The sequence below is a fragment of the Bubalus bubalis genome, chromosome 18, assembly GCF_019923935.1.
Source record: "Bubalus bubalis isolate 160015118507 breed Murrah chromosome 18, NDDB_SH_1, whole genome shotgun sequence".
NCBI lineage: Eukaryota > Metazoa > Chordata > Mammalia > Artiodactyla > Bovidae > Bubalus > Bubalus bubalis.
The window spans coordinates 46,011,293-46,026,370 of record NC_059174.1 but is presented as its reverse complement, the minus strand read 5'-3'; the positions used below and the strand labels follow the sequence as shown (position 1 = coordinate 46,026,370).

General features: G+C 52.4%; 2 protein-coding genes across 5 annotated transcripts; both read right to left on the bottom strand.

Moving 5' to 3' along the window:
• Positions 1-468: 468 nt before the first annotated feature.
• ETV2 (ETS variant transcription factor 2) lies at positions 469-2,817 on the bottom strand. The gene is made up of 6 exons (XM_006068798.3): positions 2,748-2,817; positions 2,573-2,650; positions 2,218-2,295; positions 1,481-1,939; positions 928-1,040; positions 469-683 (listed from the first exon to the last, which is right to left on the bottom strand). Exons 1-6 carry the CDS (start codon positions 2,815-2,817, stop codon positions 483-485), a joined length of 999 nt encoding a protein of 332 aa, XP_006068860.1. The 3' UTR covers positions 469-482.
• A 3,861-nt stretch (positions 2,818-6,678) lies between these two features.
• On the bottom strand, positions 6,679-14,149 carry RBM42 (RNA binding motif protein 42). Of its 4 annotated transcripts, none has more exons than XM_006068799.4 (10): positions 13,923-14,149; positions 13,537-13,681; positions 12,161-12,245; positions 11,985-12,059; positions 10,403-10,468; positions 10,149-10,324; positions 9,359-9,691; positions 8,929-9,046; positions 7,003-7,197; positions 6,679-6,922 (listed from the first exon to the last, which is right to left on the bottom strand). In XM_006068799.4, the coding sequence occupies exons 1-10, from the start codon at positions 14,048-14,050 to the stop codon at positions 6,810-6,812; spliced, it is 1,434 nt and encodes a 477-aa protein (XP_006068861.1). In that variant the 5' UTR covers positions 14,051-14,149; the 3' UTR covers positions 6,679-6,809. The 4 variants fall into 4 exon arrangements, with proteins under 4 accessions (XP_006068861.1, XP_006068862.1, XP_025125690.1 ...); XM_006068800.4 differs by having other exon boundaries at positions 10,149-10,303; XM_025269905.3 differs by lacking the exon at positions 10,403-10,468.
• Positions 14,150-15,078: the final 929 nt, after the last annotated feature.

Here is a 15,078-nt window from a genome sequence, read left to right as displayed (position 1 = left end):
ATCTGATCTGATCTGAATCCGGTAGGCTCTCCTTGGAGTATGAGTTCTGTGTCCCGTGGCTTGGAATAGAGGCTTTTAGGAGGCAAGCACTAGGTCTAATTCCGTGATGGTCGCTAGCACTGGGAAGGCACACAGTAGGCCCTTTTTTTGGGCAATATAAACCTTCTCTTCAAGAGGGGAACAGTAGGTAAAGTGGAAAGTTAGTGATAGGGTCTGATTTCTGTGCAGGTCCCAGCACAAGGCAGGCGCAGTGGGGACTCAGTTTGAAACCTCTGCATATCCCATTACACAGCGAGCACACAGTATTTCCCCTTAGGGTCTTGGGTCTGTTTTGGTCATCGTGTTTCCTGGGATTACATGGGGTTTGTTGGGGGCGAGGGGGCTGGGATGTGGATGTGATGGTGTGCACAGGCTCCCAAGCAGAAGTAGTTTGTATCAGTGGGAAGGATGCAGACAGCACAACGAGGCTTGATTGGGTATTTTTATTGGGTCGGTGCTTCTAGCCCGCCTCCCATAAGGTCGGGATAGACTAGACTCGGCAAGCGGCCCCCGAAGCGGTAAGTGTACTTGCGCCCCCCGCTCTTGCGCACGATGTCGCGGCGGTAGTAGTAGCGCAGACCTCGGCTCAGCTTCTCGTAATTCATGCCTGGCTTCCTCTTGCGCTCGCCCCACAGCCGCGCCACCTAGGGAGAAGCCCAGGCTTAGTCCTCTCTCCTTAGGGCGGGAGAGGGTTGGGGAGGGCGGTGCTAGACGGTGGATGGGCGGGGCAGGGGCGGGATTCCGGTCTGTCTGCAGAGGGGTTAGTCGGGGCACAGCAGACAGGAGATGAAGGCGAGGCTGGGGGCGGGGCCTAGCACTAGGCAAAGTGCTGATGGCGAACACTGGAAGACCTGGGCGGAACTTGGCGGGTCTGGGAAACTGCCTTACCTCTTTCGGGTCGCACAGTTGGAACTCTCGGCTATTGCCGGTCCAGCGGATGCAGCTTCTACGCGCTCCGTCGTGGAGCAGCTCCAGGAGGAACTGCCACAGCTGAATGGGACCTGTGGTGTGGGGACAAGTGTACACTCAGGTTTCCTGGCCCCAGATGATGTCGCTTCGATGACCCAGGAATCCGGATCTGCTCCTCCTCGGAGACCAGCAAATCCGGATTCCTCCATCTAAGGGACCTAAGAATTGGCCTGGGGACCCAGGAGTCCAGAGACTCCTGTTGGAGATTTAGGATTTTGGCTGCCCCATCTCAGGGACCCAGGCATTCAGATCCTCATCTCTTTCTTCTCACCTAGGAGCCTAGGTCCTTGTCCCTTGCTCCCTAGAAACACTAGAAACTACTTGTGTCTTACTCCTCTCCTCACTTGGTACCCGGCAGTGAGGCCCCCTCCCCCTCCTCTCTGGAGCGCCGCCGATTTCCTGGGTTCCGCCCCCTTAGCGCCTCATTAGACGCCCGCTTCGCTCCCATCGGACAAAGTCTCGCGGACCTCACCTCTGTGGTTAGTTTTGGGGTAACGAGCCAAGGTTGCGCGGTCCGACTGCTGGGTGGGTTCAGAGGAAGTGGTGAGATCTGAGCTCTGGTACTCTTTGGAAGAGCTGGTGCAATCCGTATGCAGCCCTGAGTCCCAGGAGGTGGTACAGTCCGAAGCCTCAGGCCCGGCCCAAGGAAGGGTCGAGTCGGCACAGAGCTCCCCGCCGAGGCTCCTGCCCCAGCAGGTGGCGCCGTCGGGGCCGATAGAATAGTCCCAGCTGGTGGAGCTGGAGGCCACCTGGGCGCGCGACCACGAGTTGGTACTACCCGCGGAGGTGGTGTAATTCTGGCCAGTAGCCCCTTCGGAGCCGGTCCAGGTGGCGGGACCCAGGGCCTGGGAAACACCGCTGCAAGAGACGGTGCCGGAGCACGGCAGGTCTGTCCAGTCTCCCGGCCACGGAAGACCTTGAGGGGCGGGCTCTGCGAGGACAAATGGACCCCAAGTGAGAGGAGCCCAGGTGTCCCGATTCCCGCTCCCCTCTGGAGTTCTGGGAGGCGAAGCTCTCAGCCCTGGCGTCTGGGACTCCAGGCTCCAGGATCTAGGTCATACCACCTTAAGGACACAGTGTCCCTCGTCCTAACCCCCTTCCCCTTCATAGATCGCGGAATCTAAACCTCTAGTCACAGTGGAGGACCCCCAGTCCCCTCCTCCCCGCCCCGCCCTCCCCTTCCCCCCGCGCTTCTCCGTACACACTCACCCGCTCCCCATGCAGCTTCTGGGTACGGAGTAGAGCTCCAGTCTGGCTGTGGGAGCCCTGCAAGGAATAAAGTTGTAGCTGATTTAGGGAAGGGCGTGCACAGTGCCTGGAGACTCCCCTCAGCCACTCACCCAGTGGACTTTGTCAGGGACTGAGAGTTCTCAACCCCAGCTCCTACTCACTTAGACCTAGGACTCAGGACACTGGCCCCCTCCTCCTCCTCCTTCAACCTCTGCAGTTCAAGCCCATATCCCTCTCAGGGTTCAACTGCAGGATAAGCATGCCCCCTTCCTCAGACCTAGGTGCCCAGCCTCACCTTCTTCCCCAGCGCCCAGAGGTCCCAGCCCACAGCCACCTTTCCAGCATGTGTCCTCTGTCAGCGTGTCCCCTTGGAGTGCCAGTTCAGGGATATAGAAGTTGAGTTCAGCTCCTTCTGCAGGCAGTGAGGTTAGACAGAGCCCCATCAGGTTCAGCGAAGGCCCCCACCTGCGTACCCACCACACACACATTGTCACACCCCTGGGACCTACCCAGACCTGACATCCTGTGCCCCAGAGGCACTTCCTGTGGTGATACTTCATCCCAGTTCCACAAGTCCATGGATGTCCGTTGTGAATGTACTGGGTCGGAAAAAAAGGTGGGGTGCACAGGGTGAGCCGGTGACACTTAGGGACCCTGGAGTCTGAGCCCTATCCCTTGCTTCCCTCACAAGGAGGAGTCCAGGCCTCTGCTCCCTTCTTCCCCAGGGCCCTGAAATCTTGGCCTCCAGTGTCCTTTCCTCTTAGACCCAGGAGTGAGGGCCCCCAGACACCCAGCCAGACCCAGGAAACTAGGCCCCCAGACACCCGGTCTTCCAGCCCCCAGTTCATGGCTCACCTCTGGCAGGTCCTTCTGCCCCCGGTCGGGGGTCTCAGCCCCATTTCATACCATGCACCCCTCCCCTGGGGGCCTGAGCAGGGGGAGCGGATTTTCCAAGACGTCAGAGCTGGGGGTCGCAGTAGGGGTCGAGTTGCAGGGGCTGAGGCGTGGCCAAGCCATGTCACCCCCGCCCCACTCCCCTCTGGCCCCGGGGATGACCGCTGGCCTCCGGGGTAGCTTTAGGAGGCAGCTTTGGTTGTCCCGCTGCATGGCTGGCCTGGACTTGAACGGGAGCTTGGGAAACAGCAGGCTGGGTTGAGACCAGGGTGCAAGGGGTGTTTCCGGGGTGACAAGAGCCGGGCGGGGGGTGGGGATTGGGGACTTGATCCTGCGACATGGGAGGTGGTGGGGGAAGCGGGCCAGGGGTCAGCTGGGCTGTGCCAGGCTTATCTTCAACAGGAAGGGGGATTTCCGGCCAGACCCCGGGTCGGTCGACAGACGTCACAACCGGCAGGGGCCCTGTGGGGGATAGGTGGGGGTAGATCGACCTGGGATCCTCCACCAGGCCCAGTTCCCCGCTTCCTAGGGCTTTGAGGAGGACATTCTGGATGCTTCCAAGGGCAGTAACAATGTAAACAATAACAGCAGTGGTAGTAATAGCTGACGTTTACTGGGGGCTCACTGCATACCACCAAACTATGGGCCTTTGTTTACTCCCCTTAAGAGGTAGGTATTAGTCTTATCCTGATTTTATGAAAGGGGAAATTGAAGATGACTCCCACTTTTCTTCATCTCCAGAATCTGCGCACTTTCATGCTATAATAGTTCAGGACAAATGGGGAAAATTTGAGTAGGAACTGAATATGAGATATAGAATGGATCATTTTCTTCGATGTGATAATGCTATATAATATGAAATGCTATTTCTAAGAAACGCAGCTATTTACAAACAACAAAGGCCCACAGCTATTTAGGAGTGAAGTGTTATGTCTGTAACTTTTCCAATGATTCAGCAAAACTAAAACAAAACATGTATACTTGCAACATATACACACACATGCAATATTTGGAACATACAATTAGAAAATTATGTTGTTTAAGTTCAAATGTAGCTTAGTGTCTTGTATTTTTATTTTCTATACCTGGCAACCCTACACCCTGGTCGTTTGACTTCAGAACCTATGTTGTTTCTATCCTGAAATATTGATAAATAGATATGTATCATTAAAAATAACCCCTTTAAGACTCACAGACTTAGAAAATGAACTTATGGTTGCTGGGGGCGGGTGTGGGGGGAGTAGTCAGGGACTTTGGGAAGGTCATGTACACACTGCTATATTTAAAATGGATAACCAACCAAGACCTATTGTATAGCACATGGAACTCTGCTCAATGTTATGTGCCAACCTGGATGGGAGCGGGGTTTGGGGGAAAATGAATATATGTATATGTATGGCCGAGTCCCTTTGCTGTTCACCTGAAACTACAAATTGTTTATCGACTATCCTCCAATACAAAAATTTAGTGTTAAAAAAAATTAAAAAAAATAACCTCTTTAATATGGACCTTTTCCAATATTCACCCAGTTTGATCATTAACCACTTGCCATTCTGGGGGGTGTGGGCACTGCCTTGCTGTGTTACACAAAGGAAACTGGGCCTCAAGAGGAAGAGCTACTCACTAGGTCACACAGTGGGTGGCTGGTGCTGGGATTGGACCCAGTGTTGGTTGAACCACAGAGCCCTCAGGAATCATTGGTCCCTCCATCCATCTAACCCAGCAGTCTGAAAGGAATCTCGTATCTGCTATGCCCCACTAGGCCTGGGGCCTCCTCTCCCTGAAGCTGGTCTCTCTCCATGTCTTCCTGCCCTGGGTTGGTGTCCTCTGTTGTACCAGGCCTGACTCTTGGTTGTGGGATCTTAGTTCCCTGACCAGGGATTGAATCCTTGCCCCTGACAGTTAAAGTGTGGAATCCTAACCACTGGACCACCAGGGAAGTCCCCCAAGTCTCTTCTGGTGTCTCAGTCCCTCTCCATCTGTCTCCAAGTGTTCCTCTCTCTCTCCCTACCTCCTTATCTGTTTCCATCTCTTTCCCTCTCTGGACTTTTCCCCCAACTCCCTTTCCTGTTGTACTGCCTCTGACCCACCACTCTCTTTTCTTCCTCCCTCCCCACCCTTCAGTCTCTGCTCACTACATTCCCTCCTCTGTCCATCTGTCTCTCACCCCCATTGATCTTCTCTCTCCTTGGGACTTAAATGCATGTTTAAAACCCTCCTTTCTGGAATCATTCGCATCTCCTCCCTTGCTTGCAGTGAATAGAAGGGGTTTAGGAGAAGGGAAGGGCTAGTGATGTGGGAATGGGGTTTGAGGGTTCTGGAGCTGGGTGGTCCAGCCAGGTGGCAGGGGGCTGAAGGGCACTTCCTGTCATTGAAAGGAGGCCCTCACCCCTCTCACCAGACTGGAAAATGTGACGTCAGAGTGGGCAGTAAGGGAGGAAGACCGGAACAGAGGAAATCTGACACCTCTCCTGGGTGACTGGCTTCCTGAGAAGCCTTGATATTGTTTCTCCCCTCCCAATCTGGGGTTCTGATGGCTATGCCCCTGGGAGACCCTTGTCCCCTCCCCATGCCATCTCCCTCCTTTGGCTGGTCACTGCTCCAACTTCCTTCCTGAACCCGTTTTCTCTAAAGTGCAAAGCTGTGATGCCAGTCCCCTGCTTGAGCTTTGTCTCAGCTTCTCATGGCTGGCTGCTGCCTTCAGGGTAAAGGCTAAGCTCTCAGTCTGGCATTCAAGGTCCTGCACGCACACTTACTTCTGACAGGAGAGACAAGCTTGGAGCTGGGAAACAGGAGCTGGGGAGAGACTTACAGACAGAAAGAGAGGAGAGACTCAGAGACATTTAGAAAGAGACAAGAAGCAGAGGGGGACTCAAGAGAAACAGGAGGAGGCATAAACATTCAAAGAGACAGCAGAAGTTGACTAGGTTTTGGAAGACTGAAGAAACTGGAAAACAGTCTCAGAGACCTAAAGGGTGAGAACGGCAGAGGCAAGGAGAGAGAATGATATTAATAGGAAGAGAATGAAATAGTTTCAGAAATGGCCAGTGCCTTCAGGAAGCCTTCCTGGATCCCTAGGGATGGTTCCCCATCCCAACCCTGATAACTCTGGGCTGTCATTGTCTAGCAATGGCCCTATCTCTGCCACTGAACCATTAGCTAGGAACACTGTTACCACTGTATCCACACACTGTCCTTGATGAAAGCGGATGAATGAATGAAAGCCTGGAAAGCTCTGAGCTCCAGAAGGGCAGGGCCCAGAAGACCCACTACCTTGGTGCTGAGAACACAGGGTGGAGTCAGAAGACCACTGGTGTGAGCCTCCACTCGGCTTTGACCTTACGCTAAGCCTCTACTTCCTCCTCTGAGGAATGGGCTGCACTCAGTGTACACTTAAAGAGGTTTCAAGAAGATCTAACGGGCAGGTAGCAGCGTTGAAAACGCCCATCTGTATGTTTATGTAAACTTTCAAGGCTCCCCACTGTCTCCAGAGTGGGGGATGCTAAGCCCGGCTCTCCAAAGAGTGCTTCCAAGCCTAGCCAAGGATGGAAATGAACGTAAATTTATTGAAACTGGTGTTGGGGAGGATGGGTGGGTAGACAGTTGAGGGTTTTCCAAAGAATTGTGGGGAGGAACCAGCGCCCGGCCGGATGGGAGCGGGTGCCTGGCCACAGACCCTATCTCAGGCCCAATTTCTTCTTCTCCTTCTGCTTCTTGCGCACCACGTCCAGGTTCCGGTCCTTCCACATGCTCTTGCGCAGCTTGATGGGGCGTGAGCCCACATACTTCCCTGTGGGAAGAGACAGTTCAAGGTCATGCTCAGACCAGATGCCTGCCATGCCCACTGACCCTAGGGGAGACCGCACTCACCGTTCATCTCACGCATGGCGCGCACATAGTCACTGGGGTCCTTAAAGCTGACGAAGCCATAACCCTTGGTCTTGCCTGTGCGCTTGTCGCGAATAACCTTAGCCTTAAGGAAGGATGGGAAGCGGCTGAAGGCTCGGGCCAAGATGTCATCGTTCACCTCGTTGCCCAGGTCCCCACAGAAGATCCGGAAGTCATCTGGGGTTGGGAGAGGGAAGATCAGAGGATACACATGTGTGGCCCAGTGTCTGTCTTACTGAAATGATCCCACCTTCTCTGGGAGCATCCCCCAAGCCCTCTTCCCTCTGTATCCTAGCAGTCTCGACCTGAGGTCCTCTTAGTTGTAACAGCCAACACTTGGGTAGTATTTACCCTGTGCTAGACTCTCTGCAAAGCATCCATAAAGTTTTAACATACCTGGCATTCCCAACAGCCCCTTATGCCAAGGCACAGAGAGGTCAAGTCACCTGCCCAAAGTTAATTAGCAAGCAGCAGAGCTGGGACAAGAACTCAGGCATCCATCTGGCTCCAGAGCCTTCACTTTCAACTAATGGCACTGCCCTGCCCCACCCCAGGGCCACCTCACCCACTCCCGTGATGAAGCCCCTACCTTTGTCATCACAGCCCTGGCCTGTCCTCTGAGCCCCCAGCATCCTTTGGTCTACTGAACACCTCTCCATGGACACTCCCTGGGCCTCTGACACCCATTGGTTCCCATAATGGCACCCCAGGACCGCAGACTTCATTCCTCAGCTCTTCCTCCTCTGCAAAGCCCACTCTGATCCCCTTTGAGTCCCTGAAACCTGAACACACTGCCTGATTCTTCTCCAAGGTCAACTTCAGCTGCCGTTTTTGGATATACCTCCTGAGCTGAGTCTGGTCTTGACCAAATGTGCTCAAGCTCAGAGAATCCCTTCCCCCACGAACATATACTATTACTATCTTCTTGCTGGAAAATGAGGCTTGAAAGGCTGAGTGACTTGTCCAAGGTCACAGAATTAGGGTCTACCGCCTAGCCACCTCTGGGCCAGTGCTGTGTGGCTCTGGCCTGGGGTGGGCAGATGGTCCCAGGAAAAGAGGCAGAAGTCAAGGAGTCGGGTGGGACTTGGGCCCCTTTCCTCAGCTACCACTGTGGTTGCCTCACAGCTTTGTTCAAGAGGGCACTCTTGAACAAGTTAGATCACTCCAGGCAGAAGTAATCTGACAAACTTAAGAGGGTAGGACCGTCCATAAACCAACTGATCTGAACACTTCAAAAAACTATTATACCTGAGACAAAGCAGCGGGAGGGAGACAATTCTCTTTAAAAGATAATCTAGTGACACAAAACTGCATGCCTCCTGGTTTAGGGGGAAAACAGCTATAAGCAAATAGTTTGGAGACAACTGGGAAAATCACAGTACAAACAGAACAGGAGATAACACAAAGTTACTGAATTTTCTTAGATGTGTTAACCATGTAATGATGTGAAAGAAAATATTACTTTTCTTAGGAGATGAATATTAAGGTATTTAGGAGTGAAGTGATAACCTCATTTATAATTTACTTCACACAATTGAGCAAAAACCAAAAAAAGATACACATGGAGGGTTACAGTAAAGGTAGCAAAATGTTAATTGCTGAATCTAGGTGGTTGATACATAGTTAACTGTGCAACTGTGAGAAATTTATTTCTCACAAAAAGTTAAAGAATGGTCTTTCTCCTTTAACAAGCCAGGCACCTCATGAATGAAATGGGCCAGAGGTCCTACGCACCAATCCCCTGTACCCAGTTCTGTTCAGTGGCTAGGTGAGGGCCTGCTCCCCGAGCCACAGTCTGACTCTCCAGGAGGCGGGCTAACAACAGTGCTGCCCTACAGTGAGGTGTGGAGCTGCCCGGCTCACCTTCCTTGGCTGAGCAGCACAGACCCTGCACTCGAGCCCACTCACCTGCATCCCACTCTAGCAGGCTGGGGTCCTCCCAGCTGCTCCCAGCTGCTGTGCGAATGCAGCGCTTCAGTTTCTCTGGTTTCCCTTTCTTCTTGTCCTCACTCAGAGGTTCCGGCACCTACAGAGGAAAGGAAGGGTGCGAAGGGCTAGATCTGAGTCTCTTGGGCCCATCTGCCCTCTTGAGGCTCTTCCATTTGGTTCCCCTAGTTCTCCTGTCTCCATAGTTAAAGCACAGGATACGCTTCTGGGTGTCAGGTGTATGTGTGTGTCTGCCTCCCTCTTCCCCATGTTCTCCCAAACCTTCCAATTTCCTGGGTCCCTCCTACCTCCACGGACAGAACATAACCTGTGTTTCTGTGTGGGGAAGCCCATGGGCTGCTGTCTGCCCATCCAGCCCTTTCTGTCCCCCACTACTCTGCTCCCTGCTTACCTCAAGAGCCATGAGGCCAGGGGGTGGCTCAGGCCGAGGTGGCCGGGGTCTCGGACGCAGGGACAGGAGCTCAGGAATGCGCAGTGGGGGCAGTAGGCCTCGCACAACTTCCAGCGGGAGGGGCAGGGGTTCAGGCTCAGGCAGAGGCATGGCCAGGGCCAGTGGCAGGCTGGGCCCAATGACTGCAGGGCCAGCTGGGGCGCCCCCGGCTCCCACCGCCACCGCTGCACTAGCCTCCTCCAGCCCAGCCGCTGCTGCCACCACAGCCTCTTCCTTCTCTTTCAGGCCCAACCCCAGACCCAGGCCCAGCTCTCGGGGTGTTGCTGGCTCTTCCTGCGGGCAAAAGGAGGGCATGAGTGGGGCCAGATCACAGGCTCAGACCTCCCTCTCATCCTTATCCTGTACAACAGAGCAAGGGCACCGGGGCCAGAGAGCAGGCAAGAGACACCAAGACAGGGAACAGTGTCTCTGTTCCTGTCAGACCAACACAGGGACAGAGAAACAGGCAGAGAGACAGACATAAATAAACACAGAAAAAGAGAAGGACAATCAAAGGAAAAACAGAGATACACAAAGAGAAATGCACCTATAATTTGTGTTTTCTCTCTAAACTTCCCTCAAAAAAAAAGCAAAAAAACAGAATGATATGGCCACAGGAAGAAACAGGGAAAGACAGAGGCAGAGACACGTAAAGCCGGGGAAAGGCAGACTTGGTGGACACAGCTCATTAGGCCAGGATGAGAGTCTCTCTGTCCACCACATCTGACCCTCAGTTCCCTGACCAACTCACCAGAGGAGGCCTCAGAGCAGCCATGGAGCCCAAGGGCGGTCCGGGGGCCCGAGCCATTGGTGGCAGCATCATAGGTGGTCCAGGGGGCCCAGGCAGGGGGGGGCCCACGAGGGCCTGGTGAGGGGGCCGCAGGGCCATAGGGCGGGGCCCAGCTGCTGCAGAGGTAAGAGCAGAATCTGTCAGGGTGTTAGTGGGGGAGTTGGAGGACTTGGGGAGGAGTTATGTGGCAGGGATGATGACCTTGGCCCCCTCACCTGCTCTCTGCAGCACGTGAGGGACGAAGGCTGGACGCAGAATAGTGGCACTCTGGGGGGCCACAGCTGTGGGAGAGATGAGGGTGTGTGTCAAGGGGGACTGGGGCACTCAGGGCAAGGTATGTGCCTGTGCGTGCTCTGAGCACCCAAGAAATTCTGCCAAAGAGCCTGGGGAACCCTCTGGGAGATGTGGGGTCCTTTTCATTTGTTCATTCAGCAAAACACTTACCACTGATGATCTCCTCTGGGCCCGGCCCTGTCCTGGGCAATGCTAGGGGCACACCTAAAGACCACAGGCCCTAGGGGAGCTCCTGGTCCAGAGGAGGAAAGAACATACTCATCACCAGAGTGACAGCCAGAGTGATCAGGGCCGGGATGGGGGAAGCCCAGGAAGGGTGACTGAGGCTGGCACTAGGGAGCTCAGAAGAGGGACATCAGGGGGACTGGAGAAGGCTTCTGGCAGAAAGGGGCCTGTGAGCTGAGACCCAAAGGATAATGAAGAGCTGGTAATGCGAAGGCTAAGTTTGGAAATATTACTGGCAAGGAGAATGCTTATAAACCAAAACCTTTCCCTCTTTAGTTTAGCCTGATTCCAAGAGGGGAAGTCAGGAGCTGGAGAGCATAAGAGGATGGTCAAGCCGTCAGTAGGCATCCAAGCATAGTCTTGGTGGCTGAAAGACTGTTTCAGTGGTTGTTCTCTGGAGGGCACTAGGGTGCCACAGCAGGGCTGGAAGCTGGGCAGGGTGACTAGGTCAGATTTTCACTTTCATTAAAACCATATAGGAGATACTAAACCTCAGATATCAGGTAAAAGAGTCTATCAGGATTTAAGTGACACAATTAACAAGTTTGATCTAATGAGATGACACCAGAACATTACAGAGCACATATCCTTTTCCTACACGTAAGGAAGTTAATGTCACAAAAATTGACTGTTTGTATAAAAGTCATCTCAACAACATGAAGTATGAGTGTCCTGTGGAGACAATATATTTTAGTTAGCTAGATTTTGGTTTAATTGATAGGTTTGGAAGGTTAAAAGTTGGGTGACAATGAGCAGGAGAGGGAAGGGACCTTAACAAGAGCCTTGCTGGCAAATCCCAGCAATGTCTGGGGCTCCAGGGAAGGAAATGGGGATCTCTCTCCACAAGGGGCCGGCTGATGTAAGGTCTTGACTGTCAGGTGAGGACCATAGGTGCTTGTTTGATGGTCTGGTTTGTTCATCCCATCAACAGAGAACATGTAATGCTTACAAGATGGCAGGCAGCCTCACAGACGTTATATTTTAGAGAAAGCAAAAGATGATAATCATAATAAACAAGTAAGTTGTATAACTTGTTATAAGGCTATATAGCTTTATAGCACATGAAGTGCTATGAAGAAACAGCAAAGAATATGGATTAGGAGTCACAATAAAGGGGCTGGTTTGCAATGACCCAGTAACTAAGGCCAAATCAACGAAGTACATGATTAGGTTTATGCTTTAGAAAGACAATGATATCTTGGGGATGAAATGGAGAGGGTGAAGTAGTCAAAACAAGAGTGCTTGGTGAAATGTGGGATTCTCTGGCCTCAGACCTACCTGCTCGTCGCAGGAACATGGCTTCTCGAGCCTCTGGACTGTCCAGGTGACTCCGATCACCAGGGCCAAAGCCAACTGTTGGGAGGGGAGTGATGAGGATGGGGGGGGAGGGGAGGAGAGTCCCAGGCTTCCCTTTTTACCACCCTGCTTCCCTCGTCCCACCACTCCTTACTTACCTGGACCCACAAAAGGTGGGCCACCCACCATGGGAGGAACCACTGTGGCTGCAGCGGCTGCTCGGGCCTCCAGAGTCTGTTGGACCTGTTGGATGGGGGTTGGGGTGAGGGGTCTGACTCAGTGCCCCCAAGCTGCCTGGCAGGCTCACCTGGGAACCAAGGGTTTTGTTTTTTGCACTGTGTGGCTATCTCTCAAACTTTAGGTCTCAGCTAAAACATCATTTTTCAGAAAGGCTTCTGGGATCACACTAGCTCAAGGTCCCTCCCTGGTGCAACTTCTTTCATCATCCTGCTTCATCTTCCCAAAAGCACTCAGCACTACCTGAAATTATGTCCAGCTTGGCCTCCTCATCTCCCATGCCACCACCCTGCTCCAAGCCACCATTATTTCTTGCCTAGAGTATGATGGTAGCCTCTTCCTCAGACTGCTTGATTCTGTCCTGGACCCCTACAATCTGTTTTCTAAACACAGCCAAAGTGACCCTGGTGACATCTAAATTGGACCGTATCACCCCACTGCTCAAAATCCTTCAACTGCTTCTCATCCCAGAGTAAAAACCAAGGTTCTTATGGTGATCTACAAGGTCCTACTAGATCTGTCTCTATCACCTCTCTGTCCATATCTCCTCCTATCCTCTCCCTTGCTCACTCCATTCCAGCCACCCTGTTGTCCCTGCTGGTCCTTGAACATGTCAGATATGCACCTACCTCACAGCCTTTGCAGAGCAACGGCCGTTGCTCCCAATGTCTGGGAATACTCTTTTCCCAGATATCTTCATAGTTCCATCCATCATGCTCTTTATATCTTTGCTTAGACATCACCTCCTCAGAAAGGTCTTCCCTGACCACGCTGATAAAATTCTGCCCTTCTTAATCTACTTTAATCTGTCTCTCCACAGTAAGAAACTCCAAAAAGGTAGTGAATGTTTCGCTGTTTCATTCTCTGCTGTATGTTTAGGGCCTAGATTAGCACCTGGTGCAGAAAAGGGACCTGAAAATTATTTGTCGAGAGAATGAACAAGTTTCATTTACTTGTTCACTTTTTGGTAATCTCTTTCTCCACTAGTCACATATAGTTAAATATGGAGAACTTGAATGTGATTAATGAGACTGAGGAACTATGTAACTCTAATATGAATTTTAAATAAATACAGGACATTTCCATCATTGCAGAAAGTTCTACTGGCCACCATGATCTAGAATAAAAGCATGCAAAGGGCAGAATTATTGTCTCAGTCGTTTCTGAGTCCTCAGTGCCTGACACCTAAAATATTTGTCATGCTAATTAATCAACAAGCCAGCATCTCAATAGCTCTCTGTATACAAACATGTGTCTGGGGCATTGTGCTCTCTTCTATGCCTTATTTCAGCCGTACCTGCTGGTATGTGTTGGTCGCGATAATTGGGCGAATCACAGGAGCTGCTGGGACTTGCATCGCTTCAACCGTGGGGACTGTGGGCACCGCAGGCACGGCAGTTGGGATTCCTGTTACGGGAGCCCCCAGAACTTCCTGCTCAAACCTGGGAAGGCAGGACAGACACCACAGCTCAGGACCTTGCACCAATTCTGAAACGGTGGGTATATCGCGACAGCGCCTTCACCACTGCCAACCTCTCCTCCTTAACCCTCGTCCCCACAATTCCGAAAGTCCCATTTCCCCAAGACAGAACTATATATCGAGTCTATCGTGGCCTGGAGGCTCCAGGGCTCGACGACTCTGACTCTAGGACGGCTTTTATAGCTCCCTATCGCGGGCCTTACAGGGCCATCTCCGCCTCCATCTCCTTCAAGCGTTCCTCGCCGCTCTTTCCAGGGATGCCGGCACCAGGGCCCGGAACCACAGGTCCTCCTGCACCCGGGAGGCCCGGGGCTGGCCCCGCTCCGGCCATTGCTGCTGCCGTCACTGTCTCCGGTACTACCGCCTCAGCTCTGTCGCCTCCGCCGGTTCCGCTGTATACTCTCTGGCTACGTCAGGGTGGGCGCCCGCGGATGACGTAAAGCGAAAGCGACGGGCGCCGATACATGACGTCATGCATCAACAGGGCTGGCCTTTGGAGTGAGGGCCAATGAGAACCTGGCCACACCCAGAGAGCCCGCCCCCAAGGAGAAATATAGGCCAGTCAGAGTGCCGGAGAAACGAGTCACCGGAAGAAACTGCGTTTAGGGGCGTGCAACCCAGAGAGGCGGCCACGCCTTCATGGGGAACACGGCCCGCCCCTAAAGTGAAAACTCGGCCTTTGAGAACTCTGGGAAGTTCGGAGGTTCCTCCTGTGCCACTGCGAGACCCGTTCCGGAAATTTTAAAACACAGTGACATCCCAGTCACCCCAGGGCAGGATGGGGCTGGAGACAGCTGGAAGCCGTGGTCGCCCACTTTCGGACATGCTACCAGTGAGTTCCAGAAAAACCAGGACCATGATGTGGGAATTTCAGAGGAGGCGCCTGACCCAGGCTTCCTGGAGGAGGAGGTGACACCTGAAGACTTCTGCTAGATAAAATGAGTATAGAGACTCTGGGTAGGAGGAATAGTTGATGCATAGGCCAAGGGACAGTAGTCAAATATGTCAACTCAGAAGGTCACGTGTATAGTTCTGTTGTTTGTGCTTTCTTGAGACACAGCTCTCTTTCTTTTTTTAGTCCTCAAGATGTTTTATGAATATTTTCAAAACTACACAATAGTAGAGAGAATAATATAACGAACATCCACGTGCCTCTCAAGAATTTACTAAAATTTTACCCTTCTTGTTTTGTCTATACATTTTTTCGGTTTACATTATAGCAAATTGAAGACATCTGTCAATTCGCCTGTACTTGCTTCATAATGTGTAACAGATAAGATGTCTATTAAATAAGGAGTATTTAAAAGAAAAAAATACCATGTTCACATACAGGAAACTGTCCTATTATCTTACACCTAG